The 24,451-nt window shown below is 25.6% G+C and overlaps 1 protein-coding gene across 1 annotated transcript in view; it reads left to right on the forward strand.

Annotated features, from left to right (window-relative positions):
- Positions 1-24,451, forward strand: part of LOC122712746 (neuronal acetylcholine receptor subunit alpha-7) — a 352,327-nt gene that overhangs the window by 94,701 nt on the left and 233,175 nt on the right. Inside the window, exon 2 of the mRNA XM_043932599.1 lies at positions 9,136-9,275. Within this exon, the coding sequence (XP_043788534.1) occupies positions 9,136-9,275 (140 nt within the window). The remainder of the gene's footprint in view (positions 1-9,135; positions 9,276-24,451) is intronic.

The raw sequence follows: 24,451 nt of genomic DNA on the forward strand, positions 1-24,451 counted from the left end.
CCGCCATTATTTCATATTACTCTCGATCTCCGTTTACTTTTATTTAAAGAATCCTTTCACTTGTAGACCACGATCTACACGGTCTGTACATACAATATCGCACGTGCGAATATTCGGAAGAGCACGATCGTGTTTTCATTCGCGGCGAGCACCATTCATGCCGGTGGTTCCCGCAGGCAGCTTCGAGAAAAACGTTGACGTCGAAGCTGCGAAAAAGAGACCAACCAGCCATTCACGTTGACACCCGTTAACACACATATTTCGTCAAAGGGTGTAGCGCTTCGTCTAACCAGTCTGTAAGCGACATCTCCTTTCTATTTATCATCTCTCTCTTTTTCCATCCTTATTTATCAGATCCTCTTTCTCCTTCCCCCACACTCGTCTCTGGTATGCCCCTCTCTCGTTCTTCCTCTCAGGTTTTCTTGTTCCCTCGCCGCACACTTTCAGCGACTTTTTCAACCCCTCGCCAAGTCATTTTCATTAATCTAAATCGACGTTGACAACGTTCGTTTGAATGAAAAGCGAATCTTTTCCAGCCTCCCTTTGTAGCTAACTATTAAAAGGCTCATCCACCGTCTGGTTCACCAAGGAGCTACGTGTGAATATGTCGTAGGCGGAATTATTATGGACGAATATTTACGTTTCAATTGATTGTAGATGTAGGGAATAGTGAATATTTTAAGATGGAAATTTTTCGAATGGAATTTTATCGATATATATTCTAGTTTTTGAATAATTTAATTTGGTTTCGTTATGGTATCTTTTTTTGATTTTAAATAAATTTATATATTTTAATGAATTAAAACTTATTATATAAATCAACCAATCAAAATATTCACGTATCCTTATCAATCTTATTTTTCCATTACAAAATAACTTTCATTAAAATCCAAAGATAAGGTTTTACTCAAATATTAGTATCTAAAAAAATTTTTATCGATGTTTTCAATCTTATAACTTTGGAATAACAATTTTCTTGCCTCATATCAAAAGCGATCTTCATTCATTTATCAATGGTAGAACACGCTTATTGTCTATTATATGATTTCTTAATTCGTATCATTTGTTATCGTTGGATTCGATAACGTATATAAATCACTCTTTGAAAAACACACTGTTCTACTTTCTATATTATTCGCAGTTCATCAATTATAAGGATTGTCTTTTGAGCAATATTGAAATTGAAATATGGTTATTGTAGAAGTTCTTCCTTCTCCATAGGTCCATCGAAGGTTTTGGGAGTGCTTTGAATCGAACTAATCTCGAGAGAAGGATCGTTTAGAGTGACCTAGAATTAATCGATCGTATCATTTTTATTTATAGCTACACTTTTACCTTGATGGAAAATAAGACTAGCTTGCCATCGTGTGTATATTCAGAATGCACGGATCTTGCGAAATATGATAAAATTTGGAAAAACAATGCTTGTCGATGAGACACACATAACTCAGTTTCTCAATAATCTCAATATGATCGAATTAAAATTTGAAGTTTTGAATTCGAAAATTAAAATCAGTATGATATCTTGAGGAAAGAAATAAAGAAAATTGTAAAGATGAAAGATTTAAAAAGTATAAATGATATAATTAAAGAATTTAAAAATATTAAAAATTATGTAATGAATGTAGTATATTATAATAATTATTTAATGTCTAGTAATAATACTGATATGATAGATGATAAGCAGTTGTTTTTGATGTTAATTGAATAGATTTTTTCTAAAATTTTTGTAAAATATTATTAGTCAAAATGTATAGAATTATAATTTTTAATTTAACGTACATGAAAAATTTTACTTTTAAATCTCGTTTCTTATTTAGATTATTACTGAGTATTTTAAAATTTTTTACTAAATTTTTTAAAAATTAATCCAATGGATAATAAAGAATATAAAGAATGTAAAGAGTTATAAAAGATTAAATATCTTCAATTACATATTGATGATATTATTATAAAATGATGAATTTTTAGTTTTACAAACATTGAAACATTTAATAAAATTGAATCTCATAAATTAACTTCTAAGAACAATCTTATAGAATATTTTGTCTTCTTGAATTAATATTTCATCCATTAATTAACTTGCAAAGTAGTTGTTCCTTCTAAAATTCATCGTATATTATAGAAATAGGAATAAAAATTGATTAATTATAAGCTACTTAATAGTAAACTATACATTTTAAAAATATAGAATTTAATTTTCATTGTGATATATTTGAAATTTGTTTACAAGTTGAAATTCATATTATTAGCCTTAAAATTTCATATCACAAGATAATATGTTTTTTATTATATAAAAAAATCTAAAATTTTAATATTATTAAGAAAATAATTACAAATGTATAGGTACACATTATAAATTTTGAATTGTAATGAAAATTGTGATGCTATAACTTTACAAATAAAACAAAAAATTAATATCATTTAAAATATTTTATTTTAAAACTTTTAAAACATTTTAAAAATTCTTATTCTAAAATTTTCTAATTATAAGTAGAATAATTATACAATAAATTTCTTTTCACAGAATAAATAAGTTAAAGAGCAAAAAAACAAAAATACATGCTTATACAAATTACATCAATTCTCTTATTGTCTGAAATCGATAAAAAATCAAGAAAATAAAAGGATTTACATTCGACTTGTTCTTGATATTTACCAACGACAGCAATCAAGATCGTAGCACGTGTTCTGCCCATAATATTACAAAGGTGATTAATCAGTACAATGCAATATATCGGTGCTATATAAACTCCAGTTCAACATTAGATCAATAGCATGTAATACATTTGCTTAATCTGATTAACGATGACATTGATTTTGTTCAAATGATGAAGATTCATTTTAATACTCGGCCTAATCTGATTTCTGATGGAAAAAAGTATTTATAAATAATGAAAAGAATCCAGCTAAATTTACTTTTTTTTTTTAGTTCATGCAATAAACTTGTTTATTTTATACATAAAGGAATGATAATCTTTATGATCAAGAAATCATTTGTAATGTTATTAAGCATTTTTTAAATTAGATTTAAAATAAAATTTTAAACTTTTTTAAATTAGATTTAAAATAAAAACATATGTTTTATATGTAAAGATTAATTTAAACGAATAAATGGAATAAATTCTAAAGTTTTTCATGCAATATTGTTTCTTTAAAATGTTTAAATATGAATTTATCTAAGATTTTTATTTATAGAATATATATATAACATCTTTATTACTTTTTTACATTTATTTATAATAATTCTTTATCTTTTTTAATATTGCCATATTTTTTTAAAAGATATCGTATAAAAATTTTATTAAAAATTGAATTATTTATGTGATCATTATATATATATTCTATGAAGTATTAAAAATATAAAAGATTGTTATTCTATATAATATTAGTTTTGATAAAACAATATTATTTATTTAAGTTTAAATACAGTTGAAAATTCACGTAGGAAATTATCAGAGGGAATTATCAGAAAAGTGACCGTATGAGTATTATAGTGAAAAAAAAAAATTTGTAGAGCGATTGATAGGATAGAAGTTTCGAAAGTTTCGACAGTTTTGCACGAAAGTTTGAAAACTCCACAGTGGTAGCGAGAACGCCAGAATGTCAATGTGGTTCGAGAAGCGAATCAAGAGAAATCGATATATCGATGTGAAAACTAGATGGAATAAAATAAAATAAAAAATAAAATAAAAAAAAAGAATGAAGAAGAATTGTGATTTGTGCGAATATAACACTTTCAATGATTTTGTTTTTACTATTTCTTGAAAAGTATAATATTTTCAATCTTCTGTATAGAAAAATAAAATAAGAATAAATAACATGAATAAATAACATATATATATATACGACACACAACAATGAATTCTTCGATAAATATTTTTATTATATTTCATTATTAAATGAAAATTGAATAAAAGAAAAATGTAGATGTATATAAAAATTAGAATAGTTTCAAAATTTTTAAATTTTAAGAATAAATCCAATATTGCTTATTCATCTTCTATTTTTAATAATTTTTAAATTTTTTTATTAAAAATACATATTACAAGAAAAGATGAAAGTAAATAATAATAAGAACAAGTGAAAAATTATCAACAATAGTACACAAATATTTGAAATATTTGAATATAAATTAAAAATAATATTTGAGAAAAATATATTTAAAATTAATTATATTTTTTATTGAAAAATCTTTATTTTTAGAAAGAAATCTTCTTACACATTTTATATTTTATCTAAATATTATATACATCTTACATTTCTGAATCTCCTTAATTTAAACAAAATATCAATAAATTCTCTTTGATATCAATGAATTCATTATGATCGAAAGTATCTCTGATTTCTTTATAAACTCGCAATATTCACATTCGTACGTCCCAATTGCAGTGACATTGAGTTCTCGCACACAGGTTTTAACCAAGTTCGAAATCCGGGCACGATGGCAGGACCGAATGCGAAATGCAACAGGATTGTGTCTACAGGGAGAATAATGGCTATAGCCAGAATCGAATTCGGCGCACGTGCATCCATTAAAGACAGACCGAAATATTGCGGGGTTACGACAAATGCACTTGTTCATAGACTAACCCCTTGCTACGTCCAACAACACCCAGGATTCAATACTCCCTCTCACTCTTTTTTATCCCTCCTATCTTCCTTTCTTTCACCACCTCCATCGCTATTTCCTCTTCCCTGCTCTTTATCAGACGTCTTCTTTTTGTTTTCCATGGCATATTCAGAGCCCCTCTGTTGTGTCTCGACATGCTCGCTTGATCGTAACCATTGACATAACGTTTTGTGTGAGAATTATTCGCTTTTTATTCTTTTCTTTCCTATATTTTAAGCGAGATATAGCCCGTTTTCATAATTGAATATGTATAATCTAGAGAATACATTTAATCGAAGGATATTGAATGCATGAACAATTTGCGAAATGTTCTGAAAGGGTTTTTTGATATTACATAATTTACTATATTTGAAACATTTAATTTTATTTGTGATTGTATTGTGCAAAGATATCGAAATGAATTTCTAGGAAACTGTATATAAATAGTAAGAAGATATCTTTTTGGAGATTCATATAAAAAACTCTTAATATTTATTATTATAATTAATTAAATAATAATATAGAATATTAAAAAATATATATAGAAATAAATAAGAAAATTTATGTTTTACGTAAAAAGAGCTTAAATTCGAAAAATATTATTAAAAAATAGAATTTTATTGTGAATATTATTAAAATTCTTTCATTTTAAAATAGAATAGAATATCGTTTTTATCTATTTTAAGTTTAGTATCAAAAACATTATAAAATCATGTAAAAACTATTTTAAATTATGATACATAAAACACACTAGCTTCTACCACAAAATCTAATTACTCCAACGTAAAAGAAAAGAGTCGACGCTAATGAACTGGCACTACGAGCTACTTAGAACCTGAGAAAAAAAAAACAAAAAAATATTAAAGAATAATAACATACAAAATTAGAAACAAAATATTTATTCTTTTAAATTAAATTATTAAAACTTGTTCTTGCTTTTTTTTTAAATAGATAAATTTTAATTTTACAATTTTCAGAGATATAATTATTTTATATATTTTATATAAATTTTTAGAGAATTCAAAAAATTATATTTATTTTCAATAATAAAGATTATTAATTGGAAAACTAATTATAAAGATACGTTAATACAATTTTTAAATATTCTAAAATTAGATACATTTTCCATTTTTTAGTGATAAATTAAATTTTCAATTATTATGTAGAAACAAATTTCGTAATATATGAATAATAAATATTTACGCATATAGAAAAATAGAATGAAGAATGGAGAATGAAGATCTTCTTAATATTTGGTATTCAGAGATTTGTTTTGTTTTATAAAATATGTTTCTGAATAAATTTAAGGAAGAATTTCGTACACAAAAAGAACGTAATATTTCTATGATATATTTTCCATATTTTCAAAATAAAATTATGAAAAATAAATATAACAAATTTTTATTAAAGTTAAAACTAATTATTTATAATTATTTAATTATAAACTATTTTGATAAAAATTAAAAAAAATCTCATCAATGATGAATTATTGATTTTATAACTTAATTAATATAAATTGTAATATTAAGATATTGCAAGTAAAAAAAAATATTTTATCATAATATTATTGAAATATTGTAATTAGTTAATTTAAAATAAAATTTGATATTAAGAAATATTGTAGGATTGTTGAATTGTATTATTTTACATACTTTTATATTTTTATTTTTTCATCTATTGTTGTATTCAAAAATAAATATCTTTTTAATATATAAAAGAAGTTATGGATTTATGAATTCAATAAAAAAAAATTACACTTCTTTATTTTCTTTTAATTTTAACAAATAACTAACAAATTTCGTTTTATAAATATATATACAATATATTATTATTTAATATAAAATATTGAAAGTTATGCATATTTGAAATAATAATATTTATATTATTTCCTTTTTCAAAAATATATTAATATTAAACAACAATGATATTATTATTAAAATAAATGACATTATTTAAAAACTATTTTTATTTCTATAATATATAATTATGTTCAAATATTGCGGCAATAGAAGCGATTCCTTCGGATCCTTTCGTGTAAACTCGGATACTTTCGTGTAGACTCGGAAGCGTGCGCAGCAAACAGCGCAGAAGCGAATGCGCGCGAATAGTGTATTACAAGCTAAGAGTGATGTGTCATCGTGCGTTATTTTTGGTGTATTATTTGTGTTATTTTCCTTTCTGAGGACACGTACGAAGTTCTAAACTACTTATTTTCATCATACACACATCATACATCGTATGTACGTTATAATTTCTTATTTAATTCTTGTTTATTTTTCATTTAATAATCATGTAATTTTTTTACTTCAACATTCGTCGTTCATAACGATACGAACTACGTCTTAATTATAAATAAATAGTCTCTTTTATAGTTATAAAGTAACTAATTGATCATAAATCAAGCATTGAGCAATATTTTATGTTTTATTTTATATTTTATTTTAAGAACAATAATTGTTATAAAGCGATATTTGTTATAATATTTTATTTGGTTATCTCAATCATTTTATCACATATTTGTTAGACTAGTGACACATGCGTAATGGCGGTTTCTTATTTTATGGCGGTTAATACATATGATTGCATCATGATTTTTGTACAAGAAAGATTTTTCATATATTCGACTTTTCTGATGCATGTTTAATATAATCGTTATCACCAATATACATATAATTATTTTAGATTTTATTGGATTTTTCTCTGTTTTAAATATTATTCTTTGTATTTATTTAAATTCAATATGTAGCAGCAGAAATTTCTTTTGATTTTTAATAATACAACTTGAAATGTGTTAATTATATATTTTTTCTTATTATTAAATAAAATATAGGTATTCATGTTAGATAAAGATTAAAACAGTTTTATATTTAACTCAGATATTTATAAAATATTTTAAACATTTTTAATTGTTAATAATTAAAATAATAATTCATTTTTCTTTTATGCAATCTATGATGCAATTATTATTTTATTATTTTATGGAAAATAGAGAATTCTATCATTACATAAATTTTTCTTAAATAATAAATAATAAATATATAATAAATAATAAAAGGAAAAAGAACAAGGATTGTAATTATAAATATGAATTTCTAGCGTAGATTCGAGTGATTAAAAATTCGCATAGTTTCAATTCGAGGTCAAATGTGTACAAAGCTTAGTAGGTCTGCCAAGGGATTACAATGGCTTATTTGCAATCGTTGCTCTGTAATATATCGAATCCTCGTACTCGCAACACGATCTATAATGTTCACTTGAAAAGAATTTTCGAACAAACTTTTGCTGAAAGTGGAATTTTACGCAACAATGGAAGTTAATATCTAACTTGCATGCGATTAATATTGCAACTGTCACTGAAAACTGAAAAATGCTTTCATCAAGTATACTTTCTCGCGTTTAGGATTTTAATGGATTGAACAATGATTGATGATATAATATATGTACATAATTTAGAATATTAGGTATCTAGGATATTTTACAATATATTAAAATTATGTTTCATATTATCCTTGTGTACAAATCCTCATAATTTAAAATTATAAAATGCATTGATTCATTAATTTAATCTATAAAACGTTGCTATTTTAAATTTTGATAATTAACATAATTATAATTTTTTAGATAAATGTTATTAAGAATAAAATTCCAACTATTATAATTCATTAAATTAAAATATAATAATTATATTATATTTAATAATTTTTGTTTGATATGCAGATAGTCAATATAGAGATTTATTATAAAAAATATTAGATTTGCACTTATAAGAGATTCTAATTAATTGAAAAAAGAGGATGTACATTTTTTTTAATTACAGTTAAATATATATAATAATATTTTTTAATTACATATGCTTAAAATTTGAGGAAACTTTATATGCATCGATTAATAAAGCAATTTATCTAGATATTAACATAATATTTAAAACTTTATCATTTTCTGTTAAATCATTAGAATCTAAAAATATTCATCTTTTCAAAGTTCACATGATATCAAAAAAGATTTTCCACGCTATTTTCTCGTAAAATCATTAAATACCCTACAAGTAGAATATACTTTAAAACAATATATACAAAAAATCTTTTTGCATTTTTTTAAACAGCGAAAGAAGAAAAGAATATACATAACGAACTATGTGGACATGAAGTATATCGTAACGAAAGAAAATTTGAAAAAGTACATATGTACATAACAAAAATATCTGACAGTGTAACAACACGAGGATGAAACACATCTATCGTTTATTGTTAGACACGTATACTTTTCATGAAAACATCACCAAACTTCATGCTATGCGTAAAACAATGGTTCCGGAAAGTGCTTGTTTCCTCGTATTTTAAGTCAGTTCTCCGCAATACTTTATTAAATAATTATTTTTACCTTCCCTATCGACTAACTAAAGTACAGTCGTTCTCTACAATAATTCACGACAAAATTTATATTTATGGCAATTAACTGCCGACCCGTACTAGCTATTTTGGAATGTTTTACACAGGTTTAACAACAACTTGTTTCTGTTGCAGAAAGCCTGTGCGGACGTCACGAGAAACGTTTGTTGAACGAGCTGTTGTCGTCATACAACACGCTGGAGCGGCCCGTCGCCAATGAGAGCGAGCCTCTCGAAGTGAAATTTGGCATCACGCTGCAGCAGATCATAGATGTGGTAAGTTATTTCTCTCGTATTTTCATCGTCGTTAATCTTTACGCGTCAACGAGTTATAAAGAATAACAACTGAAATTAATTCTTTTAATTCTTCTTTTAATTCTCGCGATATGGAAGTTAACTAATGCAATCGAATTTCTTTTATATAATTATGAAGTAGATTTTAATTTCTAATATGAGATTTGGAAAGGATTTTAGATTTATTTTGATAAGAGTATGATAGTTTTGGAATAAAGTTGATTTTATCAGTATTGAATTAATTTAAATTAGAATTCGGTAGAAATTAATTTAGAAGTTAGATAATTATTTCTTTCCAATATAAATAAGATTCAAGATAATAATTTTCCATATATTCATTTTCTGTTTTGCAATTGAAATTTATTTAATTTAGAAATTTAAAATTAGGAATTTAAATTATTACAATTTAATGAATATATTTACAAAGTTAAAAATTTACATTAGAATTAAACAGAATTGTCAGTAATATATTATACTACTGGAAAGATTAAAGAAAAGAAAGAAAGATAAATTAATATCAAATTATATAGGAGTAAGATAATATATATTTTAATATAGGTATAAGATTTATATTTTAATATAGGTATAAGATAATATATATTTTATTCTTGAAATATATTTTCTATATTTCAATAATATTTACAATTAGAACTAGTACTTATCAGAATTAATATCTTTTTAAATAAAAATTGCTTTCCAATTTATAAATCAAACTAATGACACACTCATACCATTGAAATTTCCAATAACTCTAGAAGAAAAAGGAAATAAATTGGAACAGCCTTAGCGTGTACATGTTTCATCTTTAGATTTTAATATCTCGAGCCATCGTTCATATTATTTTCCATTCGAATACTTCCTTTAACAGTCAGATCGGATTGAAATCCGTCATAGCCGAAACGATTCCGCGTTCTTCTAATTTGATCCCCGTGTAATCGCATTTACATTAAGGGAATTATCGAGCCGGGTGCATTTCGCCAGGTTTTCTTCCTTTCTTAAGAAAATCGCATTAAAGAGGATTTACGACGGAAGGCGGAATTGGCGGCAAACTGCACAATGGTTACCGACTCGCATATGCTCGCATACTCTATATATATATATATATATATATATATATATATACATATAGATAGCGTTTCCATCGATAGAAACTTGCCTGAATGAAAGATTTCCATTATGACCCCTCTCCTTTCTCTCGCCATATATGAGAAGTTATCCGAATCGTATATGAATACCGTCTGTTCGATCGGATTTCTTTTTTCGTGCATTCATTGCTCGCTTATCCCATCCATCCCCCGCCACGCGTTTATTCCAACGTCAAAGTAAATTGAAGCGATGCCAGGAATGGATACAATGAGATAACACCGGCATTTCAACGAATAATGGCACGAAAGTGTGATAAAAGATTATTCTCGGTAGTGGAAAAGATTTTAAGGATATCGTTCTTGTTGAGATTAATGAGGTTAGGATATATTTGCACGATGAATCCGTTCTTATGCGAGTAGTCGTAAAGAAAAAATAAATTGTTCGGAAGATATCAGAAATTTGTGGGGATGAAAAGATTATTTTATCGGGAAATTGTATAAATTTTAAATTATTATACTATGGAATTATATATTCTTATATTAATGAATTAATTAAACATTGACATTTTATTTATTTTTCGTGCTGTAACAAAATCAATAATAGTTATGAAGGGTTGAGAAATTTCTTCTATAGTTAATTATTTTTGTTTGTTTCTTTGTTTCAATAACTCGATTAACAACAAGTGGTTATAATGTTATTATATATGAACATGACATATTGATGGAAGTTTTTTATTCGTCAGTTGCTTACTTTTATAATTGACCTTTATCCTTATACGCGTAAATATTTCCATCCATGTTTCAGATTCAAAAACAAGTTCATTTTTATATAGAATTAAACAGGATAATATAAATCGTGATTATAATATATTTTGGAAAAGTAAATAAATTTACAAAAATATTTATAAAAATATTATCTTATAAGATATACATCAATGTATTATTGATTATTTATATTCAAAAGAACTTTATTTTAATTAATTATTTAATTTTTTTTCTTTTGAAAAATATATGACTTTGAAAATAAACTAATTAAGTCAGGAATAATAAAAGATATTAATATTTTTCAATTTTTAATTCATATTAGTATAATATAGTTAATAGAATTTAACAATTTACATTCTAATTTTTCTTCTATTGCTAGTATCAAACTATCGTTAGTTTGAATTATTTTAAAAAAAATTTCATATTTCTTCGTGTAATTATTTATAACAATTACAAGCATTCTTCCAATTTCTTTATTTTTTACCATAAAATCATTGTATACTTAGATTTATAGATTTATTTCTTCTCTTACTTTGCTTTCAACTAAACCCAGTATCATTGCGTCATGTAATTGAACGGCAAGCAAAAGTGGGTCGAGTATAAAAGATTCAATAACGACTCATCAAATATTCAGTGTCAATGGCCGCGTAATACTTTCTGAGATTACCTTGGAATGGAAGATTGCGAAAACCCGTGGCGACGAGGCGCAATTTTCGCTTGATGCGCCCAACAAAGCTGCCGTTTCGTAATCTTTGCGTGAATTGCAAAGATAAGAAGGACCAAGATTAGCTGGGTTTTTAGTTTTTGCACGTCAAAATATCGGCCTTATCTAAATGAAACCATGGTTAATGGCCGAGGGATGGAATGAACGAGGATGGAGACAGTGAACGAGGCAGATCGCATTATGCTCTCCATCTTGGCCACCTCTGCCTCGGTCATTTACTTTATGCACTCTTCCTCTCGGCCACTGTCGCGCTAAATACCGTTCTGCGAGTATATGAACGTTGATAATCGGATATGTTAGCACAAACTGAGTATATCTCCTGTGAAAAAACATAATTGTCGCGCGTTCACGTTTCTTTTCGAGTATTTTTATTGACCAACAACTGTTTATCCGATTACTTTCTGTTGTTTGTATTAGATATGTGGAAGGATTATAGAGTATTTGAAGTTTTAACAAGAAAGTTCGTTAGATACAATATATTTTATTATTTATTTTTGTTATATATTGAATATAATTTCGAAGATTTTTTAAGAGTTTGTTGAATAAATTTTAATTATTTCTATTGCTTAGAAAAAATCGTGTAATTTCAGAATATTGACGAAAAAGATTGTCAAGATTATTACTTTTATATCATTATTTATGGTCATTATCATTTTTATATTTGTTCTTTAACAAAGGAATAATTATTAGGAATTCGAAATAGCTAGTAAATTTTCTTATCATCAAAGTTTTTAAAAGTTTTTTATTTAATGGAAAATATATATATTTAGTTTTTTATAGTCAATAAATTTTAATATTTGCATTAAACAAAATAATTCATTTAAGATGAGAAGTTTGTTGAGTGTCAGTTAATTACAAATTGTTTGAGTCTTTTTCGAAACATATGCTTTTCATAATATAATATCATAATCGATAAAAATTTATTAGATTATAAGAATGTATAAAAGATCATAAAAGTAAAAATAATGAACGAGTATTATTATTTTTTTATAACAATACAATAACAAAAAATTTTTTTACAATAATACAATGAACAAAAAATGGCATTAATCATCTATGAAGAAAATAGAAAATATTAAACTTTTAGTCGATACAATATGTAGAAAAAAGAATCTGATTTTACAAAAGACGATTTTGAAGAGATATTAATAATTATTTTCTATAAAAAGAAGAAAGAAATAAAATATAATGAGATTTTAAAAGTATATATATTTCTATGATTATGTTAATTTTTATTCATGTATAAGTATAACATGAAATGATTAATCTTTAGTTATTTTGTAGATAAAAACACATGTAAAAAATGAAAGTTATAAAATGGGGTAGCTATAATTAATTTCAGAAATGACGTAAATGCAAAGGGTAAACAGAGGAAGTATGTTATAAAAATGAATGGGAGCAGTGATTCTTTTTAATATATCGTCGTTGCTTTAATTATAAATAAAGCAAACGATACGAAAACATTTCAATAGGCGAAAAATATTTTAAATTTAGATTTAAAATTCTTTATTCACATTCAAAAAAATAACCTCAAGCATCGATATTTGCACAATTTAATTACACATTATCATAAACACATGAAGTAATTTAAATTATATAAGAATATTTTATTAGGATACTTTGTATCATAAGATATCTATTTTGGTTATCCTTCTTAATTATAATCACAGTTCTCAGTTTCAAACTCGTTATTACATTGCCACCAACTAATATTTATCACTATATTTAAGAATAATTGATATACGAAACATAATATTCTTACAATATTTAGCAATACTGTTTAGATTACGCTATCACGTATAGGAAATACTATACATAATAATATATTTCGCCTCACGGTGTTCTCCTCCTCACCCTTTGTAATACTCAATCCCGCTAATGTCTCAATGCTACATATACTGCTCGAGCATATATGAGGTGTAATTACACTCGACAAGCAAATATTTTCCGGTCTATACAATTTCACGTGGAACAAAGCGCTCGCGGTGCTTGGAAATTCCGATATAAGACTTACTCGGTATGTAAATACGCGAAACGTAATTATTGCATATCGGCAAACAGGCTACTCATATCGGTGTGCACACACGGGGAAATCCTGATGCGGAATCAGGAAAAGCGACGAAAACTCGGTTTTCAATTGAATTGAAAGTTAGATCTAGGGAACCATGAAAAACGGGACGCCAAAAAGAAAATGTCTTCCTCTCTGAGGGAAAACACAATATCCTTCCCCCACATACGTGAAACCATCGGTTAATAGTTCATTCGATTTGTCTTGTTACGGACACGTGTATCGTGGATATTAAATTTTTAACCGTTGTTACTTCATAAATCCTTGCTTCCTCTGCTAATATCTATTTTCTATAACGATGACAATCCAACCGTAAAGATTCGTATATTTTTCCTGATCATCAATGTCGCTTCGTGCACCACGATCTCCCCCTTTGAAACAAAGGAACTTTGATTTCATTATCGAATCATAGACATTATCAGATATTTTTATTTTCGTAATTTCATTTCATTGAAATGGTGAAAGGAAATTCGATTTGTCCCTCTATCTTTATTGTTAGAGGACGTTTACTTTGATAGGAACGTATTATTATTCGTGATATTGGATTAAATCGAACGCGAAATAAATCATACGAGAAATTCGAGATAATAATTGTGAGTGGAAAATTATTTATTTTTAATGGGATTTTTTTTCATTTTAGGAAATTTTCGTATTTATTTGTTAAATAGTATTATATAAAGAAAAGAATTCATTTTCAAAAGAAAAATTGTATAGATTTTTTAAAAATAAAAAATTTACTGTATATAAACTGAAAATAAAGTTTTAGAGATTTTTGAAGTTACATAAACAAATAATATTTTTATAAAATTTAATAATAGATTTTCTATGATCTATCTTAGGCCTCTATGAGATTGGATTTCTGATTGGATAAATATTCTCCGGTTAATCCTACAGTATTTCTAAAATAAATAAAAGATTAAAATTTCTAAAATATATTATAGAATAAATTTATCAAACAATTTTTATTTCTATACATTATTAAATTTATTTCACACTGTAATTTATATTTTATCATCATACCACAGTGTTTACTGAACCGATTTACATGAACATACGATCCATCATTCGTATCGATCAAAAGAAGGGAATAAATTTGTAAGAGCACTGTTTATGCTTTCGTTATATCGACAGTTAGGAAGAATTTTAATTAAATATTAAAAAATATTTCGAGCCACGATTACGAAATTTCGAAATACAACCAGCTAAATCGTAAATATATCGGAAATATAATCGGATCAAAGCAAAATTTGTGACTAAAACAAATGATCGTGGGCAGGCCAGTATAACACGTACATAGAATTTCCATTCGTGTTCTGTTAATACGAACGTTTATATGTATATATTCTGTCCCGTGGAGTGCAGCAAATTTCTATACTATTACTGTAATATAAAAGATGGTGACTTCGTGTACAAATGGAGAAATATACTACAAGCTTTGACATTTCGTGTTAAAAAAAAAAAAAAAATAAGCTGGATTACATTTTTTTTGGTTCTATTTTATAGTAGCAAACTTTTCAGATATGTGTGGAGTAAAAAAGAAGTTTTGTTCTAGAAATTTTGGTCGTGATGTTGAATTTTATATAAACCAAAAAGACTAATTCTAATTTTAATAATTTTTTAATATTAATATGGGATTACATTATTATGGGATTTCTGAAATATTAACTATATATTTTGTATTGAAATTAAAAGAATTGATCAGTTTAGCTTAGAAATGATTCATATAAATTGAATTATTGTAGAAGAATCTCTTTTTATTGAATAATTATGAATTGTATTAGTGTAGTTTTCATACAGCAAACCAGATTAAGAAATATCAATAAGTTTTATTGCTACTTAATTTTTTAATATTTTTAAATAATTTAATAATTGCCTTTAGATCTGATATTGCGTAAATCTGACGTGTTATTCGTCGATACATTCACTTTTGATTTTATAAAATAAAAATTTTTCATCTCGTTAAATACTTAAAATGAATAAACGGTAACAGATTTATATTAAACTTTTCCTGAGTAAAATATTTAGATGAATCCATATATCTTATACAATTAATAATGAAGTCATCATTAATATTATATTAACTTTAATAGTGTAGTAAGATTTAAAATTCATCGATTCATATTTTATATCATGAAGCTTTTTATTTTTTTCTATATCTATAATATCTATAATTTTTTCTATAATTAGATATGTAGAATAATTTTTTACAAAAATGATCCAAAAAGCAATTGACTTTGCTAACTAAAAAGTAATTTATAAAAAGATAATTTCGATTAAATTAAAAAATCGTTTGTCTCAAACCACTTAATAGTCAATTAACCAATCTCGTTGCCATTATCCATTAATTTATTGAATTATGAGAAATATCTCAAATAATATCCTTAATTGGAAGCCACAAATTCACATATATAACATTAAAATTGCTTCATTATTGTTGATTCATCGTTGGAAACGTAATTTGTGATAAATACGTATGATTAAATTTCGAATTATTGTCTTATACAATTTATAACGCTATAGAACAAATTTATTAATCATAGTAAATATAATATATGTATGAATATATATAAATTTTATATAATTTAAGAAGTATAGAGTCTAAAAGTGTTAAATTTTTTCATGTGTTAACTTTTTAAGAGTTAAAATTTAAAATATAAAATTTTTAGTTTAAAATATAAAAATTCGTTTCATTTTCAAACGATAAAAATTGTTACTGTTTTAAAAACTCTTTTTTATTCATACTAAAAAAAATTTTATTAAACTTTTTAAGATAAGCACATAATATATAGATATATAGACGAAATATATATCATACCTTATGATTTCTAAATTTTTGACATTTGAATATGTCAATGTCTCAAAATATCAGAAGCCTTTAATCACATCATAAACTTTATATATAAAATATCTTCAAGTCTGATTTCAAACTTCAGAAACCTATAAAAGATTCATATTATATTACAATATTCTCAAGTCTCTTTTTTTAAAATTTAATATGTTGCAAAATATTTAAAAGTATCTATACTGATATTGAGATTTAACAATTTTATTAAATTAATTATATATTTTTTAAAATAATATTCAGAAAACTTTATATAAGAAAAAATTTTCATCAAGAAAAGTTACTGTTAGATATTCAGTTTATAAGAAACTCAAGTTACTCTCTTCGAAATCTTAAAAATTAACAAGAGAATTATATAAATCAAAAAAAAAGGAGGGAGGGAGCAACAACAATAAAACTGAATCAATGACGAACAGTAAATTCTTTCCAACTGCCAGGTATCATAGTCGATAAATGAAAACGGTAAATCTCGTTTCGACGTTGATGTCATTTGACCCTGAACTCCGTATTTATGGTCGACATAATGGAAATTGCACGCCCCCATTTCTCTACCCTCGTTCGCTGTCAGCTCTTCGCAATCTATCGTGACCTCCTGCCGATTTTTAGTTTCCATCCACGTTCATTGTCGTTTACTATCGTTCAAAAGCTCATAGACAGTTACACAAATAACGAGAAGCTTTTTCATCAGTGTCGCAATTATAAAATGGTAAAGCGAACTCATCATATTACTCGGCTTTCGCCATTCTGGGTTAAAAGTTGAAAGTACGTGGGATGGAATAAAGACACTGATCAGCGAAATTTCTCCTCGACGTAACTTTATTTTTTGCTTTTTGTAACCCTTTTCCTTCTTACTTTTTTTTATACTTCTTTCTTTTCTCTTTAACTTTAACTTCTCCTTGTCTTTTATTTTCTTCCCTCTTTCCTTATTCCCTCCGTTTTTTCTTGTACTTTTCTTTTCCTCTTTACTTTTTGATTAATTTCTCCCGTTCATGCAGAGAACGTGATCTCGAAAACTTTGACGTCTGATAAGGATGTGTTAATAAAATGTTGTTAGTTTGATAGTTTTGTAAGAAAAATTTACATTTATTAAATAAAAATTAAATTAAGACAGAGATATTCTCTTTCTCCGAAAGTGGACAAAAATTGACAATTTTCTTATAATGCTTTTAACTCACCATTTGATTACGAAAAAGAAAAAGAAAAAGAACGAAATAATTATCTACTGTTAATTATTTTGTCATCGATATTTACTTCGTGGCTACACTCCTCTTCATCAAATAGTGAACATTATTGCATATTAATGGCTAAATTACGGGATTCCCCTCTTGCAGTACAAATTATCGACAATCGATATAGGACACAAAAAGTTAATGCACGTTTATTTTCGTTTATCCTCCCGCAAAAACAAAGGAGGAATCCTACCTAACAACGATATTCAGTTTTAATTCAATTATTGGCCGTTAATTACGCTATAAACGCTTCTCACCGTTTAATATCAAAGTTTTCCATCATTTGATACTTGCTCATAGTGTTTCTTGCTTATTCAATCCGACATTTTACGCGTAAAAACAAGATGTTCCGAGCAGTTTCGTACATTAAAGCAAGAGATATTTCTTTAAGTGGAGCAAAATATGTTCCATTACTCAGCTCTCCCCTCCCCTCCCTTCACCCTTTCTGTTTCCTTAAGTTGTGTTACTCAAGCTGCTTCGAGTTTTTTCACTCTTCAAACCTCTTGATGCTTCCTGAACGTTCATTGCAAAAGAGAATCGCGAACTGCTCCCACGTTCCCGCATTTTTTATTTATCCAAGCGGAACGAAGCTTCGTATTTTCGCTTCCGTGATTCGAACGATTTTTTTGGTCGTTGATTATTTTTCAGTTGCGACGATATTTTTTTCGACAACCACTAATGACTTTTCACGTCGTGTTTGACCGTTTCTACTTTCTTCTGAATCATTTCTCGCATTTCAAGTTTAAATAATATTTATTTTATTATGTTATTATATTTTCTTCTCTATTGTTGAAAAGAATTAATTTTCGATGATATTTCGTTTTTCGTTGTTGCATTAATACTTTCTCTTCTTTTTTGTTGTATATTAAAAGCATGGAAATAAGGGAAAACTTTGAGAAGATTCATAATTATAAAGGATTTTTTGATATATAAATAAATTTGATTTGATATCTATTAATTTTATTTATATAATTAAATAAAAAAAATGAAATAATGAATTAAATTAATATTCAAGAAATATTATTTGTTTATAACTATGTTCACGAATTGAATATTTTTTAATACGCATTTAAGTGAATATCATTGATGATATTGTTTTGTATTGATGATATAATTTTGATGATATAAATGATATCATTGATGATATAAATTTTGTATTTTCTTTATTTAATGCAAATTTGTTTTATTCGTTTCATATTCTAAGAAAATTTGTACATATATAAGAAAAATTTATTTATATAAAGAATATCCGAATAATATAACAAATTGTTGTTATAAAATTTGTCATAAACTCTTATTCATTGGTGTAAAGTTAAGAAGATATATTCCATTAATATATCTTATTTCATTTAAAACTTTTAAATTGTCTGAAAACAAGATCACATAAATTATATATCAACTTCTATGACTTAGGAAATACCATAGTAACGCAAAACTAAAAGTTCAAAAATTTATCTTCCACGAAGAAGCGAACTGGTCGGTAATTTTTCACAGTAAAAGTAGTGTCGCAATACTACGTTTGTCTATAAACTTCCCTTATTTCTGTTCTCCGTTTTCCTTTTCTTGCATGCGTTCGACCAAATCTCGAGTCACGCTACTGGTTGGCTCACGGCCCATATATTCACAGCCAAACCACTGCACACTGCATACCAAGATGATCCACAACTATGATTCTTAACGCTTTGAAACAATCGTTCCATATTTCTAGCTGTCATATTTCGAATTTTTAGTTGCAATATCAAACAAATAATATAGAAGAATTTCCATTATCTGAATATATTATTTATTTTACTGTTGGAATGATTTAGTATCAAAATTTATTCTATTGTGAGAATCAATATATTTCTTTAAACTTGCCCCATATTTTTCATTTGTTTTCGTATGTTTTGAACTAAAAAAAAAAAAAAAAAAAAAAAAAAATATTTAAGGATTATTGTACACTTATTGTAAAAATAATATTTGAGAAATATATTTTATTAGTAGTATCTGAAGATCATTTATATTACCAATCATTTCAACAATATAAATAAATATGGCAATCTATATTGAAATAACAAAAGATTTTCACTTTTATTATATTTCTTCTATATGAATGTACAATAAAGATTAAATACGATCATCGAAATTTTTCACTATTGTTTCGTGTATATAGTTTCTTTTCCTGATTCGTTTTTTCGCAATTTTTATTGCTCTTTGAATCACGCACGAGTTATCGCCTGTAAAAGGGTTAAATTGTTTGAAACGCAAATCTTCAAAGTGATTGCTACGTGTATATAAAAGCGAATAGAATGAATTGTATCATGGTTCTTTTCTATTTTTAATATCGTGGAAATTAATCATTGTGCAAAGTTCTTCGTTTAAAAAAATATAAAAAATTAGAATATTTATATTTACTTCAAATATCTTTTTAATAAATGTATAAAATTATAGTTTTCTTTTTTTTAACTCATATTAATTAAATATTCTTAATTAAAATAATATTATCACATTATGTAAATAATATTAATTATATTAAGATAGAGATATTAATAAATAAATTCGTTTCCATTTATATTTAATGTATTTTTTTTATTTTTATTTATTCGTGTTAATTTATTTCCATATTAAATTTCATTGTTGTGAAAAACAAAAAAAAAATTAATCATAATGATAGAATGCTTTTATTTAAATATTATAAGTATTATAAGTACTTATATAATATTCTGATTAATGCAGTTTTGATAATATTTTTCCATTTTACGATATTCAAATTGTACTTAATGAATATAGTAATAATGTTTTTTCATCAATGTGATGCAATATAATTTTTATCGATATATGAATATCGATTTATATTTATGAATAAATAGCTTTGAATATTTAAATGAAGGTTGTAGGTGTGCATTTTACACTTATGTATATTTATGAACGTATATTTTAAAATGATAAGAGGTTCTGATAAGTGGATGGACCATTTATTATTCACATCATTGAATTTTATTTTACCATATATTCTTTTTTATTTGTCAAGCTATACATTTTTCGAAATTTTATAAATCTTGTTATAATATATTATATTCCAATTATTAAATCGAAAAATATTAATCTTCGAGATTATAATTAATTGCAAAATAATGAAAATATTTTAAACGATATATTACGTATTTTGAAAATACATAATTTAATATAAAACAGCGAATAAAATTATTTGCACAAGATTGTATTTATTACAACATATAAATTTTCTATTTCTATAATTAAACGTCCACTCTATATCTTTCTTCACAGTATTGAAATACAAAAACAATATATAATTTAAAGAAACAAAAATTCGAGCAATTCTATTATTTCGTTCAAAAATATTCGATCAAATTTAAAACGCTAAATTTCTTCACAAAAAAAAAAATCAATTTCTTGAACGAATTGTTATTTTCGACGAAAAATCCGTGTTTTTCAAGTGTAATGTATCAGTGAGGGAAATTTTAACGTCAAAGGTTGACCCGTGTTCGATTCAACCTTCGATTGGTGTCCACTTTGAAGTGAATAGGGGTGCAGATTAAGAGGGGTCTGTGCGTAGACCGTGTGACCAAAGGCGTTGTCAACAATTTCGATTAGTTTCGACACCTGCGTCGTAGCCTTCCGCTGTACACATTGTTTCAGTTAAACAGTTACTCGAGTGATGTGTAAACAAATGTCCCTTGTAGTTCGCGGTAAGGTTGCTAAAAAGCAACTCTCTGAAAATTGTCTGTTAATTAATTTGCTTCAAAATTAATATTTCAGTGAGATAACGAACTATGTTCAATAAGTAAAGAGGAGGAAGAGGCCTTTTAAGTTTTATTCTTTCAATTGATTTTGAAGTTTTTATTCTGAATTGGAAAAGAATGGAAATATCGAAAACTTTTTTAGATTCATCGTTATAAAAATCTCCATTTAAAAGAAGATTCAAAATGAATCGAATGATTAAGAAAGGGGGAAAAATCCAGATGTTGCAATTCATTTCAATCTTTAATGAAAAATTATTTTTTTTCGTTTAATTTCTAATATAATATAATTTCCTTAGTAATTTTAATAATTTTTAGAATACATGTATCTTCAATAAATATTTTATATATCTTTAAAATTATTGTAGAGAATAGTGTTGTGAAATTAAATAATTTATTACGATAAAAATTATTGTAAACATAAACAATATATTAATTTTTGCTACACACTACACTATACACACGCATTTCGAAACAATTCGATTCGATCAGATAATAAGATAAATTAATTTTAGATCCTATAACAATTGCAAACATTGTTAGCCATTGAAACGAAGATCATTGCAACAATAAAAATAATAAGTGGAATGAACTTCAGAGAATTGGAGATAATAAAGCGAATCAATTCTTCTCGTAATTCTCAGTTAAGAACAGTTAGAGAAGAGTTCTAATAATCTAATAACCGGTTCGATTAGCATGGACGTCTCTCAGCGTGGTTTGTTTCACTATGATTGATTCGATAATTTGATCGCTTATTGATTTCCGATAATCTGCCGCTCTCTTCCGCCACGAAACATATTAAACAACGATTAATCATGACCGTGTCAAGCGCGGAATTATTTTCGTAATAAAATGGATATGTATTAGCGTTTCGTGCATGCTGAAATTTATTGCACGTGCTAATTAGGGTGTGAGGTAATCTGGGTAAGATATCTGAATATATTTTTCAAGTCGAACGCGTAGCACTTACGAGAAATCGAATTTTTTTTCGTCTAAAAAAATGTGAGAAGTTCACTCGTGTCTTACATTTGAGTTTTGTTTGTAAAATTCATTTGATTTACGAGAAAAGATTCTTGTTTGTACAAAGAAGATTTATCAAGAAACATTGTATTTGAAATATTATAAATTATTACAAAATTATTTATTTGTAGTCAAATCATTCTGTTTTCACTTTTCAATTATTATATATAGTTTAACAATTTATATTCGATCAATTATCATCGATAGAAATCAATTTAGTTTAAGTGCAATAATTTAGAAACGTATATTGTAGCATGTACATAAGTTCAAAATTAATAATATTTTAATAAATTCTTTTATTACAATTATCTAATATTATATTTTTATACAATTTAATAATAAAATATTTTAATTTTTTAATTCGTTTAATTTCTCTTGATATTGTAATAATTTTCATAAATTTAGAATTATGAATAATGTATCCTTAAGTATTTATATAAATATTCATTTGTTTCAAAATTATTCTACATATATTATCGTACATACATAGAAAGCATATATATTGTTTTAATCAAATTATTAAAAGATGCTATTAAATTATGATCATAATAGCTTTATATTCTTGCGCTAACGTGCAGAATGCATATTAAAAAACGTGAAACAAATTATATCTTGACATTAAATCTAAAATTTAATATAAATTGGCATAAATTAATATAATTCGTATAAATTAATACATAGGCAATATATTAAATAAAAATAATTATCTCTTCTTCATTCTCCATTCAATTTCTCAACGATTTTTCCAAAAAAATATTCATTTTTCAGTATAAAACTCAGATACTGAAATATTATATAGTTAAAGATTGATCTAATATTTTATATTATGTGACGATTCCGTTATAACTTTTCCAAACGAATATACTTCATTTTCGACTTATTTTTATTAAATTATGATACAATAAAATTTTAAAATTGTTCGTACGCAGAAAATTTTGATTTCGTAGCATCTCTTGGTGTGTGCTTCTTGACCGGAAAACTTTACGCAGTGTCGATCGATCTAATTTCTCTTTGAGCCGAACGGAAAATCGACCTTGGATCTGATTCCTCTTTGAAGTGGAAATCAGGCGTTAATTCGATTTCACTTTGAAGCAAAGACAAGTATTTAGCACATGCGTGGACCAAGGTTACCAATTACCAAATACCCTAACGAATTCACAAATCAAGGAAATATCTAAACAATCTGAACGTTACACTGTTACTAAGATCTGTGCAAAGATGTATTCTATGGGAAATATCATTATCGAAGAAAAAGAATTTTCAGAGGTATATATTTTAATAAGTCATTTGTGGATGCTTTCAGATTTTAACATTTTTTCGTCATTCAAAAAGTTTATCAAAATTTTTTTTATATCAATTTTCTTTTTTATTTTTACTTTCTATCTATTTTGCATCTTAAAGATCTAATACAATTCTTTTAGAAAATTTAAATTTGTTAAATAATAATTAAACATGTTTAAATTTTTTTTCTTTCATAGAAAGATAATATAAAATATACAAGAATTATTTTCGATAAAAACTTTTCAATTGTTTTCCACAAATCTATTATTTCACTCTTACAAAATATCTTTTAATATAAGCATTTTTCCATTCCATAATAACGAAATATATATAAAATATATTAATATAAATATATATATAAAATAATAATAATTCAGGTATTACAAAAATTTGTGACTACTGAA

The sequence above is a fragment of the Apis laboriosa genome, unplaced genomic scaffold, assembly GCF_014066325.1.
Source record: "Apis laboriosa isolate Shangri-la unplaced genomic scaffold, ASM1406632v1 scaffold20_cov151, whole genome shotgun sequence".
Lineage (NCBI taxonomy): Eukaryota > Metazoa > Arthropoda > Insecta > Hymenoptera > Apidae > Apis > Apis laboriosa.